The 14,882-nt window shown below is 48.9% G+C and overlaps 1 protein-coding gene across 2 annotated transcripts; it reads left to right on the top strand.

Moving 5' to 3' along the window:
• The first annotated feature begins 214 nt into the window (after window positions 1-214).
• On the top strand, window positions 215-13,778 carry AP1M2 (adaptor related protein complex 1 subunit mu 2). Of its 2 annotated transcripts, none has more exons than XM_066273368.1 (12): window positions 215-320; window positions 2,337-2,493; window positions 2,729-2,796; window positions 4,390-4,520; window positions 4,631-4,778; window positions 4,877-5,003; window positions 5,485-5,627; window positions 5,709-5,780; window positions 11,565-11,723; window positions 12,303-12,428; window positions 12,914-12,989; window positions 13,356-13,778. In XM_066273368.1, the coding sequence occupies exons 1-12, from the start codon at window positions 279-281 to the stop codon at window positions 13,376-13,378; spliced, it is 1,272 nt and encodes a 423-aa protein (XP_066129465.1). In that variant the 5' UTR covers window positions 215-278; the 3' UTR covers window positions 13,379-13,778. The 2 variants fall into 2 exon arrangements, with proteins under 2 accessions (XP_066129465.1, XP_066129456.1); XM_066273359.1 differs by having other exon boundaries at window positions 5,479-5,627.
• Window positions 13,779-14,882: the final 1,104 nt, after the last annotated feature.

Raw genomic sequence — 14,882 nt, 5'->3', positions numbered from 1 at the left:
GACGGATAGATGGTTAGTTTGGGATCTCTTCTGATCAGTACTCCTGGGTGCGAAGGGAAAGTGAGGCGGTGTAGCTCCCGGGTCCGATATCCTGCTCCTTTCATTCCCCTCAGCGTCTATTCGTCCCCTGACAGCGCCGCTCACCTGGCGGCCTCCCCTTTAAGACGCGCTCACCTGGGCGCTCACCTGCGCGCGGGCGCTTCCGCAGGAAGAAGGAAGCGGCGCCACCGTCGCCTTCTGCCCTCCCTCCTGGCCTCCCGGGTCCTCTGGCAGCCACCATGTCTGCCTCGGCAGTCTTCATCCTCGATGTCAAGGGCAGGGTGAGGCTGGGCGTGGGGGTGGGTGATGGACAGGTGAGGTTGCACAACCCGGTACCTAGGGGCTCCCTTCCTTGGAGGCAGGAAAGTCCCAGATAGCCTGGAGAACGGGGGAACACCTCCTTCCGCAATCCCGCGGAGTCTTGGGTTCTATCCCACCAGCGCTGTTTACCAGCTGCTTGCTTGGGGCAAGGGGCTATGCCTCTCTGATCTTCAGTTGCACTATCTGTAAAAATGAATAGCAAGAAAAAAAAAAAAGAATAGCAGAGGTCCCCAACCATAACAATTAATACAACCCAAAGCTAGTGGTAAACTACTTAGCACAGTAGGCCTGCTGCAAACATTAGGTGGTTGACCAATTGAAATTGTTACTTCTATCACCATCCTCATCCACAGTATTAATATTTGGGGAAGACAGCAGGGCCGGGGTCCCTAATTCCCCTTTATGGCTGCCTTGTCCCTTTCCGGAGCCCTCTCTCATTCCTCTTGTCATTCAATAGCAGTAATAAGAGTGATGGGGAAATAATATTCTTTGTAATAATACTGAGAGCTAAGGTGTTTGCCCTCTCAGTTCTAAACATTGGACTAAAACAACCTCACCAAGTAGGTACTGTTATTACTGACTGCTTACTACCTGCCAGGCTGAAAGAGATATATGGGCGTCATAATTTTTCTTTTCTTTTTCTCTTTTTGGCATAATCTCATCTTTTCTTTCTTTTTTATTTTCTTTCATTCTTGGCATAATCTTAATTTTCTTCCTTTCTTCTGCAATCTTTCTTTTTCTTTCTATAATCTATTCTTCCTTTCATCCTTCCTTCTTACCTTTGGTCACCCCTACCTTGCCCTGGCAAGAGCAGGACTTTTGGAGCCAGGTCACTTGGTCCAATTCCTGATTTCCCACTTATTATGCACATGGTTTCTGCCGCAGTGTCCCTATCTGTAAAATGGAGGTTACAATGACACCCACCTCACAGGGTTGTGGTGAAAGCTAAATCAGCAAGCAAAAGTCCAGTGTTTGTTTTTGTTTTGAAAGTACATTTATTAAAGCTGGGACAGTGAAACAAGGAAGAGTTTAGGATTAGGGTAGAAGAAGCAACAGGAAAGAGCCTATACAGGGCTACTTTGGCTCCCTAGAAATGTTTTAGGAAACAAATGTGCCTAGGTGGGCTGCTTTGTCTCACTGAGAAATAAAAGTCATAGTAAAATAAGTGAGCCAAGGCAGGGGTGCTGTTGATTCACTGAAAAGTCAGAGAAAAGGGGGTCTTGGAGATAAATTGAGGGGATTAGTCCAGGATAAGCTGCCACTGCCCATTGCTTCCTGGTTGCAAGTCTCATGGGGGACCCTTAGAGTTTCGGAGATGTATGCCTGAGAAGGAAGAAAGATGTGGGAGAGTATGGAATATCCAGTCTTTTTTTAATTTTTTTTTTTTTGTATTTTTTTGAAGTGAGGGTGAGGAGCGGGGAGGCAGAGAGACAGACTCCCACATGAGCCAGACAGGGATCCACCCAGCATGCCCACTAGGGGGCGATGCTCTGCGCATCTGGGGCGTTGCTCTGTTGCAACTGGAGCCATTTTAGCACCTGAAGCAGAGGCCATGGAGCCATCCTCAGCACCCAGGGCCAGCTTTACTCCAATGGAGCCTTGGCTGCAGGAGGGGAAGAGAGAGATAGAGAGAGAGGAGAAAGGGAAGGGTGGAGAAGCAGATGGGCGCCTCTCCTGTGTGCCCTGACCGGGAATCGAACCCGGGACTCCTATACGCCAGGCTGACGCTCTACCACTGAGCAAACCAACCAGGGCCTGGACTATCCTGTCTTTAGTAGAACATGACTTGGACCTTAGTGAGGGCTCTGTACATATTAGCTGTTATTATCTTGTGCCAATTTCACAGAGGTGCAGAGAGGCATAACCTTGCTTAAGCTCTGGGCCAGGAAGTGGAGTGAAAACCAAGCACTCTGATGGCCCTGGGTGGAGGGTCCATGGATCCCAGTGGTGACTGTGCCTTCTCTGATCACCCTCAGCCCCTGATCAGTCGCAACTACAAGGGTGATGTGGCCATGAGTGAGATAGAGCACTTTATGCCTCTGCTCATGCAGCGGGAGGAGGAGGGCGCCCTGGCCCCACTGCTAAGCCATGGCCAGGTTCACTTCCTATGGATCAAACACAGCAACCTCTACTGTATCCAGCCACAGCTTTGGTCTCTGGGGGACTGGGGTGGTGACAGCTCAGGCCCAGAGAGGGTGGGCTAAGGATAGGAGTTGCATAGTACATCAGTGGGGGCTCAGGCTGGGGAGATGGGGGTGGGTAGAAATAGGGTGGGAAGATTTGATGGGGACAGGGTGGGGGGTCAGGTTCTGTGCTCCCTTTGAGCCCTTGCAAAATGGCACCTTTTCCTTAACCTCGCTGCCCACAGTGGTGGCCACCACACTGAAGAACGCCAATGCCTCACTCGTGTACTCCTTCCTCTACAAGACAGTGGAGGTAGGTCCTGATCTCCCATTGGCCAATTGATCTTGTCTTGCCTACCTCTTTCAGGATCTATTTTCCCTAAGAAGCGTTGTCTGACCTCCCTGGGGGTGCCCCCATCAAAGCCCTATCACTCAGTGTCCTCACTGGCTGCTATGGGATCATGTCTCCTTATAGGGCAGGAACCAAGGGGGTCTCTGAGGTGGTGTAATTGCTCAAATCTGTGCCAGAGTGAATTGGGTTCTAATCCTAGCTTTCCTTGCTTTCTGGCTGTGTGACCTTAGCAAAACACTTCTCTCTGCACCTCCAAATTGGGGGTTATAACAAGTCGTACCTCAGGGTTGTTATACAAAATAATAAAATTCTTACCTCTAAAGTGCCTAAGACAGGGCTCAGTATATACTAAGTACTCAATAAAATTTTGGTACTGTTGTTAGCATTGTCACTGATGTTATAAAATCGTATCATGATTTATTGAGCTCTTAGATATGCCATTCTCACTGACTGAGAAGGTGCTCAGTCAGCACTTTTCAACAAACAAGAAATAGTTATTAATTTATCTTCCTGCCAGGCAAAGAGAAGATAGAGCTATGCATTAGACAGATTCCTCTATTCTGAGGAGTTAAAGGGCATAAAGGAAATTAAACAAAAGGAGATTAAGTCGGTGACTGAGATGCTGGTCTCACCATAGCATGATACTCATGGGGAGATGAGAACTGGCTTCACTGAGGTGGTGACATTTGAGCCAAGGCCTGAATGATAAGCAGCCCTCTGTGAGGCAAGCTTAAGGATAAGTGTTCCAGGCAGAGGGGACAGCATATGCAAAGGTCCTGGGATAGGAATAGAAAGGCCAGTGAGGTCAAGGGATGGAGGGCGGTTCAATGTTTATAACTAACAGGTTCTCTTCTGTGGTTATGCCTACTAATTACCAGGGGCTCTTAACTCGGGGTCCCCAAACTTCCAGGCTACTATGGATAGAATCTAGAAAGTCCAGGATCTTAGTCATATTTCTATGTAACAGGTTTCCTTTGCCATCCTGTGTATTTTATATTATATACTCACACACCTTATTCTGAGGTGGTCTGTGACATCACCAGATATTCAGGGATTCATGGTCCATGAAAAAAAAGAAAGGGAGGAAGGAAGAAGGGAAGGGCGGGAGGGAGGGAGGGAGAGAGGGAGAGAGGGAGAGAGGGAGGGGGGGAGGAAAGAAGGGAAGGAGGGAGGGAGGGAGGGAGGGAGGGAGGAAGGAAGGAAGGAAGGAAGGAAGGAAGGAAGGAAGGAAGGAAGGAAGGAGAAAAAAAGGAAGGGTTCTAATTTCTCCAGGAAGTTTTCTGGACCTCTTCACTTCTGGGCTCCTGCTTTCCTTGTGTTTTCTTTTATTGCACCCAACACGTTGGATTATATTGGATCTGCTACCAGTCTAGTTCTCCTGCTAGACTTTTCTCTGAGGGCAGGAACCCTGTGAGTTTTGTTCACTGTTAGTGTCCCAGCATAAAATGTAGCCACTCAATAATTGCTTGTTGGATGACTGGGTGGATCAGTGGAGACCTAGCCGATGGCTACACCAGCTACACCTCTGTGGGTGTCTGTTCCCCACACCCCCAGGTATTCTCCGAATACTTCAAGGAGCTGGAGGAGGAGAGCATCCGGGACAACTTTGTCATCGTCTATGAGCTGCTGGATGAGCTGATGGACTTTGGCTTCCCTCAGACCACTGACAGCAAGATTTTGCAGGAGTAAGTGGGCCAAGGCAGCAACCACAGTGCATATTATGGTGGAAGGAAGTTGAAGAGGGCCTGGGAAGTGTCCCTGGGTCTACCTGCTCATCTCTCTGCTGTCCTGACAGGTATATTACGCAGCAGGGCAACAAGCTGGAGACAGGCAAGTCAAGGGTGCCACCCACTGTCACCAATGCTGTGTCTTGGCGCTCCGAGGGCATCAAATACAAGAAGAATGAGGTCTTTATTGATGTCATAGAATCTGTCAACCTGCTGGTGAGCCCCCATGACTTTACCTCACCCCTGCCACAGTCTGGGAGCAGGAGAGGGGGACCTCTGTCTGCTGACCCCAATCCCCATGTGTGCATTCTCAGGTCAATGCCAATGGCAGTGTCTTGCTGAGCGAGATTGTGGGTACCATCAAGCTCAAGGTGTTTCTGTCAGGAATGCCAGAGCTGCGGCTTGGCCTCAATGATCGCGTGCTCTTTGAGCTCACTGGCCGTAAGTGTCTGGAGTGGTGCTAATGGGGGAGATGGAGACCACCTCCACATTTGGGGCCACAGAGAATTGCTACCAGTTTTGAAATAAGCACTCGTGCCCCCTCTGCTGGTCATGGGCAACACTACAGCTGCTGGCTCATGGAGCAAATGTTTCCTTATTGCCAGGCGCAAGGATAGGGCAGTGAAGAGAAAGACAAATCCTGGCCTTCCTGCTCCTCCGTGGAGCTGACGTTCTAGGCTATCCTAGGAGACAGAATAGCATTGTATTTAAAATCCTGACAGTGAGAGTCAGGTTCCCTGGGTTCAGATCCTTGTTCTGCTCCTGGCTAGCTGGGTGACTGGGCTAGTTATTCATCAATTCTGGGCCTCTGTTTCCTCATCTGTAAAATGGGGGGTGATGACAGCAATGGACAATTAAAGTATGGGTAGGTACCATGCCCTGACCCCCAGAGTCATCCTGCATGCTTGGCTCTGAGTTTCAGGGAGCAAGAACAAGTCTGTGGAACTGGAAGATGTGAAATTTCACCAGTGTGTGCGACTCTCTCGTTTTGACAATGACCGCACCATTTCCTTTATCCCGCCGGATGGCGACTTCGAGCTGATGTCCTACCGCCTCAGCACTCAGGTGAGGCGGGGTCAAGCCCCATGGCAGGTTAGGAGAGTTGACTCCAGAGCCTCCCAGAACTCTTCCTTCCTCTGTCTGCAGGTCAAGCCGCTGATCTGGATTGAGTCTGTCATTGAGAAGTTTTCCCATAGCCGCGTAGAGATCATGGTCAAGGTGCGTGGATGAACAGTTACTCACAGTGCTTGATCTGCCCCTCCTGCCCATTCACCAATCTCATCTCATCTCCCACCTCCCTCCTGGTTCATTTTCCTCTAGCCATGCTGGTCTTTTTCCTGGTTCCCAGGTATGCGGGGCATGGGTTCCTTGACCTCTGCAGAGCCTTTCTACTGGCTGTTCCCTTTCCCTGCATCACTCCGCTCCTACTCACCCAAGTGTATGAGTCTCCTTAAGCTTTTTGCTTAAATGTCACTTCCTCAAAGAGGATTTCCCTGATTTACTTATTTAGAATTGTACCTCCCTAGCATTCTCCACCTCCCTTCTTTGCACTATTTTTTCTCCTATTACATATCACCATCTGATATATGATCTGTTTTACTTACATATTTAACTTACTTTCTTACTAAATATACATAAACATAGTATAGTTACATTATTTAAAGCATAATTAAGTACCCAGCTTATTCAAATATACTTGACCAGAGCCTCTAAATCTCCACATGTTCCTGCCCAAATTCCTGCTCTCCCCTTGCCTAGTGGTCATCACAACCTTGAATGTTATGAAAATGATATATTTTCTCTCTTTCTCTCTCTCTCTTTCTTTTTTTCTTTCTCTTCTTTTCTTTTTTTTTACAGGGACAGAGAGAGGGATAGCTAGGGACAGACAGACAGGAACGGAGAGAGATGAGAAGCATCAATCATCAGTTTTTTGTTGTGACACCTTAGTTGTTCATTGATTGCTTTCTCATATGTGCCTTGACCGCGGGCCTTCAGCAGACCGAGTAACCCCTTGCTTGAGCCAGCGACCTTGGGTCCAAGCTGGTGAACTTTTTTTTTTTTAAGATTTTTATTTATTTTTATTCATTATAGAGAGGGGAGAGAGAGAGAGAGAAAGAGAGAAGGGGGGGAGGAGCAGAAAGCATCTACTCCCATATGTGCCTTGATCAGGCAAGCCCAGGGTTTTTAACCGGCAACCTCAGCGTTTCCAGGTTGACGCTTTATCCACTGCGCCACCACAGGTCAGGCTCCAAGCTGGTGAACTTTTTGCTCAAGCCAGATGAGCCCGCGCTCAAGTTGGCGACCTTGGGGTCTCGAACCTGGGTCCTCCGCATCCCAGTTTGACGCTCTATCCACTGCGCCACCGCCTGGTCAGGCTCTTTCTCTTCTTTTCTAAGTGAGAGAAGGGGAAATAGAGAGACAGATTCCCACATGCATCCTGACTGGGTTCCACCTGGCAACCCTTCTGGGGCCATGCTCGCAACTGAGCTATTTTTTAGCATCTGAGGTAGGGACTCCACAGAGCCATCCTTAGCGCCTGGGGCCAATGCGCTCAAACCAATCTAGCCATGGCTGTAGGAGGGGAAAAGACAGAGAGAAAGAGGTGGGGAGGAGGGGAGAAGCACATAGTCACTCTCCTGTGTGCCCTGATTGGGCATCGAACCCAGAGCATCCACGTGCCTGGCTGACGCTCTAACACTGAGTCAACTGGCCAGGACCTCTTTGCTTTACTTTATAATTTTGCTACCCACATATGTAACCACAAATTTTGTTCTGCCAGTTTCTGACCTTCATATCAGTGGACTCAGGCTATATGATTTTGTGTATAACTTACTTTGTTCATGTAATTTTTATTTTTAATTGAGAGAATGAGAGAGAAGGAGAGAGACAAGAAGGGAGAGAGATGAGAAGCATTGTGGCATTTTAGTTGTTCATTGATTGCTTCTCATAGTGTCTTGATGTGTGTGGCGGGGAGCAGCGGCTCAAGCCAACCCAGGGACCCCTTGCTCAAGCCAGCGACCTTGGGCTTCAAGCCAGTGACCATAGGATCATTTTGATGATCCCACACTCAAGCCAGTGACCCTGCACTCAAGCTGGTGAGCCCTGAACTCAAGCCAGATGAACCCACACTCAAGCCGGTGACTTCGGAGTTTCACCTGGGACCTCAGCATCCCAGGTCGATTCTCTATCCACTGTGCCACTACCAGTCAGGCTATGTAATGTTGATTTTTTTAAAAATAATTTTTATTTATTTATTATTATTATTATTATTTTACAGAGACAGAGAGAGAGATAGACAGGGACAGACAGACAGGATCGAAGAGATGAGAAGCATCAATCATTAGTTTTTCGTTGCGCATTGCGACACCTTAGTTGTTTGTTGATCACTTTCTCATATATGCCTTGACTGCGGGCCTTCAGCAAACCTAGTGACCCCTTGCTCGAGCCAGCCACCTTGGGTCCAAGCTGGTGAGCTTTTGCTCAAACCAGATGAGCCCGCACTGAAGCTGGCAACCTCGGGGTCTCAAACCTGGGTCTTTCTGCATCCCAGTTCGACGCTTTATCCACTGCTCCACTGCCTGGTCAGGCTATGTAATGTTGATTTTTAAGATGACTTCTGGCCCTGGTCAGATGATTTTGTTGGTTAAGAACTTCGTTCCAGCCTGACCAGGTGGTGCACAGTGAATAGAGTGTCAGACTGGGATGCGGAGGACCCAGGTTCGAGACCCCGAGGTCGCCAGCTTGAGTGCAGGCTCATCTGGCTTGAGCAAATAGCTCACCAACTTGGACCCAAGGTTGCTGGCTCGAGCAAGGGGTCACTTGGTCTGCTGAAGGCCCGCAGTCAAGGTACAAATGAGAAAGCAATCAATGAACAACTAAGGTGTCGCAATGAGAACCTGATGATTGATGCTTCTCATCTCTCTCCATTCCTGTCTGTCTGTCCCTATCTATCCCTTTCTCTGACTCTCTCTCTCTGTCCCTGAAAAAAAAAAAAAAGAACTTAGTTCCAAAGCACTGAGGTTGTGCATTAGATCCCTTGTCAGGGCACATACAAGAACAGACCAATGTTTCTATCTCCCTTCCTCTCTCTCTCTCTAAAATCAGTAAATAGGCCCTGGCCAGTTGACTCAGTGGTAGAGTGTCAGCCCAGCATGTGGAAGTCTCAGGTTTGATTTCTGGTCAGGGCAAACAGGAGAAGCGTCCATCTTTTTCTCCACCCCTCCCCTTCTCTCTTCTTTTCTCTCTCTTTCAAGCTCCTCCTCCTCTCCTGCTGCTCTCTCTCTTCTCCTCCCCTCCTGCATCCAAGGCTCAGTTAGAGTGAATTGGGCCCAGGCACTGAGGATGGCTCCATGGCCTTCGCCTCAGGCGCTAAAAAAATAAAAAAAATGGCTTGGTTGCAACGGGGCAGGGGCCCCAGATGGGCAGAGCATTGCCCGCTAGTGGGCTTGCCGGGTGGATCCCAGTCAGGGCACATTCAGGAGTCTGTCTCTGCCTCCCTTCCTCTCACTAAAATAAATAAATAAATAAATAAATAAATAAGATTAATTGCAAGTGTAATAACTTAGTGTATCCATTTCTGTAGCTGTAGAATATTCCACCAGGGAAATCTTCTATATCTCTTCATTCTCTCGCATGGGTTTTTTTCAGTTCTTGGCTATTCTGGCTCTAATTGCCATAAACAGCTCTAATTCATGTCCTGGTGCCCCAAGCAAGAACTTCTTCAGAGCTTATAGTTTAGCCCTCTTTTACAGATGGGGAAACTGAGGCCCAGGGGATTAAGATGTCATTCATCTAGGAAGGGGCTTCCCCACATTGAACTTATCTGCTTGCCTTAGGAGTCTGTGTTCTTAGATTTGACTTTGTTCCTGCTTTTGGGGTCTCAGAGGAGTTAGGTTACACTGCAGATGGTCACCAGGGAGGGTCCTGATGCTCCTCAGTGTCCCTGTCTCTGCAGGCAGGAAGTGGAAAGGGGCTATGAAGCTGGTATCTCACAGAGAAGAAAACGCCCTCCCTCACCATTTACCTCCAGGTCCTCTGCCTCAAATATCCCTCCCCAAATGAATAAATAATAGTAGTAATCGTAATGCTGGCTACCACACACGGAACACTTAGAATCTTTGTGTTAAACACTTGTCCTGTGTCACACATTTCTAGATATAAATATAAGATTGTAACTTCTTCATTTATCTTCAAGGTGGGTATGCAATGATTGAGGATGCAGGCTCAGTTTGAGTCCCTACTGTTCCAGTTGCCAGCTATATGACTTGGTCAAAGTGCCCTTTCTCTTTGTGCCTCAGTCTCTTGCACAATGGTCCTTAGGAATAGGTCCTACTTTAGAGAATCAGTGGGATGATTAAGTGCCTGACATGGGGCCTGGCACATGGCAGGGGCTCAATAAATGCCACTATCAAATAAAAACACCTTTTATGGGTTCAAGGGTGTCGTTTTCCAAATGGAAGTCACCAAGGATAGGGCCTCTGAAGTGTCATGGGTGTGGACCCCAGCTCTGCCACTTGTTGGCTGTGTGTCTCTAGGAAAATGCCTTAACTTCTCTTTTTCTTTTTTTTTTTTTCAAATGAGTTTGTTTAATTCCAGGTGGCACAGAATTTGGGGTAATACAAAGACTGAAGAACACACTTTGACAGGATTCTGGCTGGGTTTTCTCTGACCGCACAGCTAAGGCTGAAATGGCAGAGCAAGAAGAACTAAAGAGATGAACGAGCCACTGCATGATTGTTATTATCATTCTTTTACAAAAGTTTCTTCTTAAATATACAACAGGCTTCAAGACAACACTTCATTCCAGCTATAGGTGGCAAGAGATGTTATGATAGGGAATCCAGATGTTCAAACAGAAATGGAGTTAAGGATCACCATTGCCCCAGGCTCAAGGAACAGCTCACTTTTTGCCAGATTTCTTTTTTTTTTTTTCTTTTTTCTGAAGCTGGAAACGGGGAGAGACAGTCAGACAGACTCCCGCATGCGCCCGATCGGGATCCACCCGGCATGCCCACAAGGGGGTGATGCTCTGCCCCTCTGGGGCGTCGCTCTGCCAAGACCAGAGCCACTCCAGCGCCTGGGGCAAAGGCCAAGGAGCCATCCCCAGCGCCTGGGCCATCTTTGCTCCAATGGAGCCTTGGCTGCGGGAGGGGAAGAGAGAGACAGAAAGGAAGGAGGGGTGGGGGGTGGAGAAGCAAATGGGCGCTTCTCCTATGTGCCCTGGCCGGGAATCTAACCCGGGTCCCCCGCATGCCAGGCCGACGCTCTACCGCTGAGCCAACCGGCCAGGGCTTTGCCAGATTTCTTAATTCCACCTTTGGCCAGGAAGGCCTTTCCCTTGGCCTTCACTTTTAGCTCTTCAAGTTTCTTCTGCTCCTCCTTTTGCTTCTGCTTGAATGCCTTATCTCGTCCATCTCCTTGGCCTGTTTCTTGGGCTCCTTCAGGGGCTTCTTGCCACCTTTGCGGCCCGACATGGCACCTGCCTGCTTCAACTTTTCTGTGCCTCTGTTTTTTGTTTTGTTTTTTTTAATTTTTATTATTTATTTATTTGTTTGTTTGTTTTTGTGACAGACCGAGAGAGGGACAAATAGGGACAGACAGATAGGAAGGGAGAGAGATGAGAAGCATCAATTCTTTGTTGTGGCACTTTCATTGTTCATTGATTGCTTTCTTATATGTGCCTTGACTCGGTGGCTACAGCAGCCAAATGACCCCTTGCTCAAGCCAGCGACCTTGGGGCTCAAGCTGTGAGCCTTGCTCAAACCAGATGAGCCTGCGCTCAAGCGGGCGATCTTGGGGCTTCGAACCTGGGTCTTCTGTGTCCCAGTCTGACTCTCTATCCACTGCACCACCACCTGGTCAGGCTGTGCCTCTGTTTTTCTCATCTGTAAATTGGGCAGGATAATGGAGGCACTCGATGAGATGGCATATGGAAAAGGCTTGGTGAATAGTTGTAGAATCTGTGAGCTAATTCCTCCTACTACACATTCTCTCCCCCAACAGGCCAAGGGACAGTTTAAGAAGCAGTCGGTGGCTAATGGTGTGGAGATATCTGTGCCAGTACCCAGCGATGCTGACTCTCCACGCTTCAAGACCAGTGTGGGTAGTGCCAAATACGTGCCCGAGAAGAACATTGTGATTTGGAGTATTAAGTCTTTCCCGGTGAGCACTGGAGAGGGGTGGGGATCTAGGGGGATCCACTCTGACTGCATGAAGGCTAGGTGAAGAATCATTCGAGGACCACATCTGCCTGCACATGATTGTGTTCTTGCTGGGGGTGTAATAAAGCTGAACATCAGGCCAACATGGCAGTTAAGCTTCCCCCACCCCCAGGTCTGGAGGAAACCAGCCTTGGGTTCAGATTCCTGCCTCACTCTTGCTTCTCTGAGCTCGATGACCTTGGAAAGCCTTCTTTTCCTTGTGGAGCCTCAGTTTGCCCATCTGAAATAGGCAGGATTACGTTACCCACATTCTTGGGTTCATGGAGGATTTGGTCGGTCCCTGGAATCTGGGGTGGGGGGGTCATCAGGGCCTGATAAATGGGAAATGGTCATTAGAATCACCCCACCCACCTTCCAACCAGGCTGTGCAGTCAGAAGCTTTAGCTGTGAGTCTTGGCCAGAAGCCTTTCTTGTCTGTAAAATGGGCTGAGAGTTGGACCTGCTCCAGGGGCTGTTGTGAGGATGGTCTGGGGTGTATAGGGGGCCCCTCAATGTGTCTCATGGCCCCATATACTTTTAGGGGGGCAAGGAGTACCTGATGCGTGCCCACTTTGGCCTCCCCAGTGTGGAAAAAGAGGAGGAAGAAGGCCGGCCCCCCATTGGGGTCAAGTTTGAGATCCCCTATTTCACTGTCTCCGGGATTCAGGTGAGGGAAGTGAGTGGTGTGGCTCTTCTCTTCTACCTCAGTAGTTCCCTTCTCTCCCATTTCTTGTCTCAGGCCACCTTTGTTCCCTGGCCTGGGTCACCTCTTCTCTGTAGTCAACCTTATCTTTTCCCCAGAACAGTGTTGCCTCTTCTGCTCTCAGCCTTGGTCTCCTCTCCTGCTTTGTGCCACCTTTTCCCCACTGGCTTGTTTACTTCCGTTCCTCTCCTATCCACAAGCTATTCACCATACCCTTGGCCTGTGCCACCTCATACCCCCAAAACTGTGACATGTCTTTCTGGACCACTGTCCTGGACCAGCTTCCTTTCCCCCACTCCCACTGCCCACACTTCATCTTTGCTCTAAGCCATGTCACATTATTACTCCCCGCCTGTGCCATCTTATTCCCCTAAATTGTGTCACATATATTCCTTTGGTCCCAACAAGCCATCTCTCTGGCCTGGCCACTTCCTTTTATTTCCTTCCAGGTCCGATATATGAAGATCATTGAGAAAAGTGGTTACCAGGCCCTGCCCTGGGTCCGCTACATCACCCAGAGTGGTGGTAAGGCAGCCCAGTTCCCTTGGATGATGGGGTCAAGGGGATGATACAAATGGGGATGGTCTTGGAACTTTGATAATTCTTACTAAGAAGGCTCCAAAACTCAACAGGCCTATCCTGTCTTTGTCACCATGCGATTCTGGGCCTTGATTTGCCCATCTTTAAAATGGGGGCAGTTTTCCAGTTCCTGGGTGCTATGAACAGGCTTGTTGCTATGGGTATAGTCCCTGTGTTTGACCCCATCCTCAGCCTTGAAACTTCCTGGCAGGTTGATCATGAGCAGTGGGGCTAGGGAAGGATTGGAGGGGACTGTCCCTCTGTGTCCTTTCTCCAGTTCTGAGATGGTCCCTGCTTATTGTTTTCTTGCAGATTATCAACTTCGAACCAGCTAGAAGGGAGATGAGGTAGGGGCTTAGAACATGGGCCTCCCTCTCCCTAGGTCCTGACTGAAGACTAGAGAGATGGAAGGAAGGTGGGGAATGTGTGTGTGAGCAGGCCCCTGTTGGGTTAGCAGTTTCTTGCTTTCTGCTCCCAGCACCTGGCCTCCTCCCTGTCTTGTCCTCTACCCATAGACTGGTAGGGACCCTCTCCCTGCCTCCCAGCTCCTGCTCTTCCACCTTTTTTTTGAAGAAAGAGGAAGGGCTTGAAAGATCCTTCAGGAGTGCCTTCTTGCAGTTACCTGCCTTAGGGGGTGTCTGAGCCCCTTCTCCTTCACAGCTGCTGAGCCCAGAGGCCCCACTGGCCGTACTCCTCCGAGTTTTAGGATGGCATTAAAAAGATTGATTTAGCTGCTATGTATGTGCTTCTTGTCTGGGAACTGGGGGTGGCAGGGACGTCCTTTACTGCAGGGATGAGAGTGGGCAACACACATCCATTCTTCAGCCCTGGTCATATCTCATCTCAGCTAGCACAGCTGCTTCCTCCTGGATCGGGACTTCCTCCCCCACCAGTCAGTTCCCCTCATTGCCGCTAGAGGGCGCCTGTTAACTTCTAAGTCAGATCCTGACTCCTGCTCAGAACCTACCATGCTTCCCATCTTGCTACTTAAGTTCTCACCACCGCTCACCAGGATGATCTGCCCTACCCATCCCACCTACCTGCTCCTCACTTCCTCCCCCTCTATATCTCGCTCTTCCTGAATACACCAGGCACACTGCCACCTCAGGGCCTTTGCATCTATAGTGGCCTCGATCTGACATGCATTTCCTTAGATATCCAGCGATTCCTTCCCAGGTCTTCAGGTCTAAAATCAGTGTCACCAACTCAGGGTGGTTCTCTCTGATCTCTATTTTTTTTTTTTTTTAGTTTTTATTTATTTATTCACTATAGAGAGGAGAGAGAGTGAGAGAGAGAAGGGAGAGGAGCAGGAAGCATCAATTCCCATATGTGCCTTGACCGGGCAAGTGCAGGGTTTCGAACCGACGACCTCAGCGTTACAGGTCGATGCTTTATCCCACTGCGCCACCACAGGTCAGGCTGATCTCTATTTCAATGGCCTTCCCTTCCCAACAAATTATTATTTATCCCGTTTTATCAGCTCCTTAGCGTTTGCTACTCTGAAAAGATTTAATTATTGTCCTCTCCTGCCCTAAACGGTTGCTCACCTATTACATAGTAGGTGCTTAATAGATGTTTGAATGAAGGCCTCCGTAAGAGCCACCTCCCAGGTTCAACCACGTGACAGCTGCAGCGTGAACGTTCCTCCTCGCCCCTTTACTTGCTGTGCTTAAGACTGGCTCAATCAGAACGAGATTTCTTCCTTACCCACCCTCGTTTCCCCGTTTTATTTCCTTCAGGGCGCTTAACGCTATTTTCAATTATTTAGGTGCTCGAATGTGTGCTCCCCAGTGTTTGGAACGGTTTCTGCTCATGGTAGGTGAAATGAATGAAATAAAA

The sequence above is a fragment of the Saccopteryx bilineata genome, chromosome 1, assembly GCF_036850765.1.
Source record: "Saccopteryx bilineata isolate mSacBil1 chromosome 1, mSacBil1_pri_phased_curated, whole genome shotgun sequence".
Taxonomy (NCBI): domain Eukaryota; kingdom Metazoa; phylum Chordata; class Mammalia; order Chiroptera; family Emballonuridae; genus Saccopteryx; species Saccopteryx bilineata.
Note: the sequence above shows the minus strand (reverse complement) of the source record. Positions and strands in the feature narration are given on the sequence as shown.

Coding starts and splice junctions, on each gene's coding strand:
- AP1M2 (XM_066273359.1), top strand. CDS start 279: ATGTCTGCCTCGGCAGTCTTCATCCTCGATGTCAAGGGCAGG. Junction 5,781..11,564: donor GCGTAGAGATCATGGTCAAG/GTGCGTGGATGA, acceptor CTCCCCCAACAG/GCCAAGGGACAGTTTAAGAA. Junction 12,429..12,913: donor TCACTGTCTCCGGGATTCAG/GTGAGGGAAGTG, acceptor ATTTCCTTCCAG/GTCCGATATATGAAGATCAT.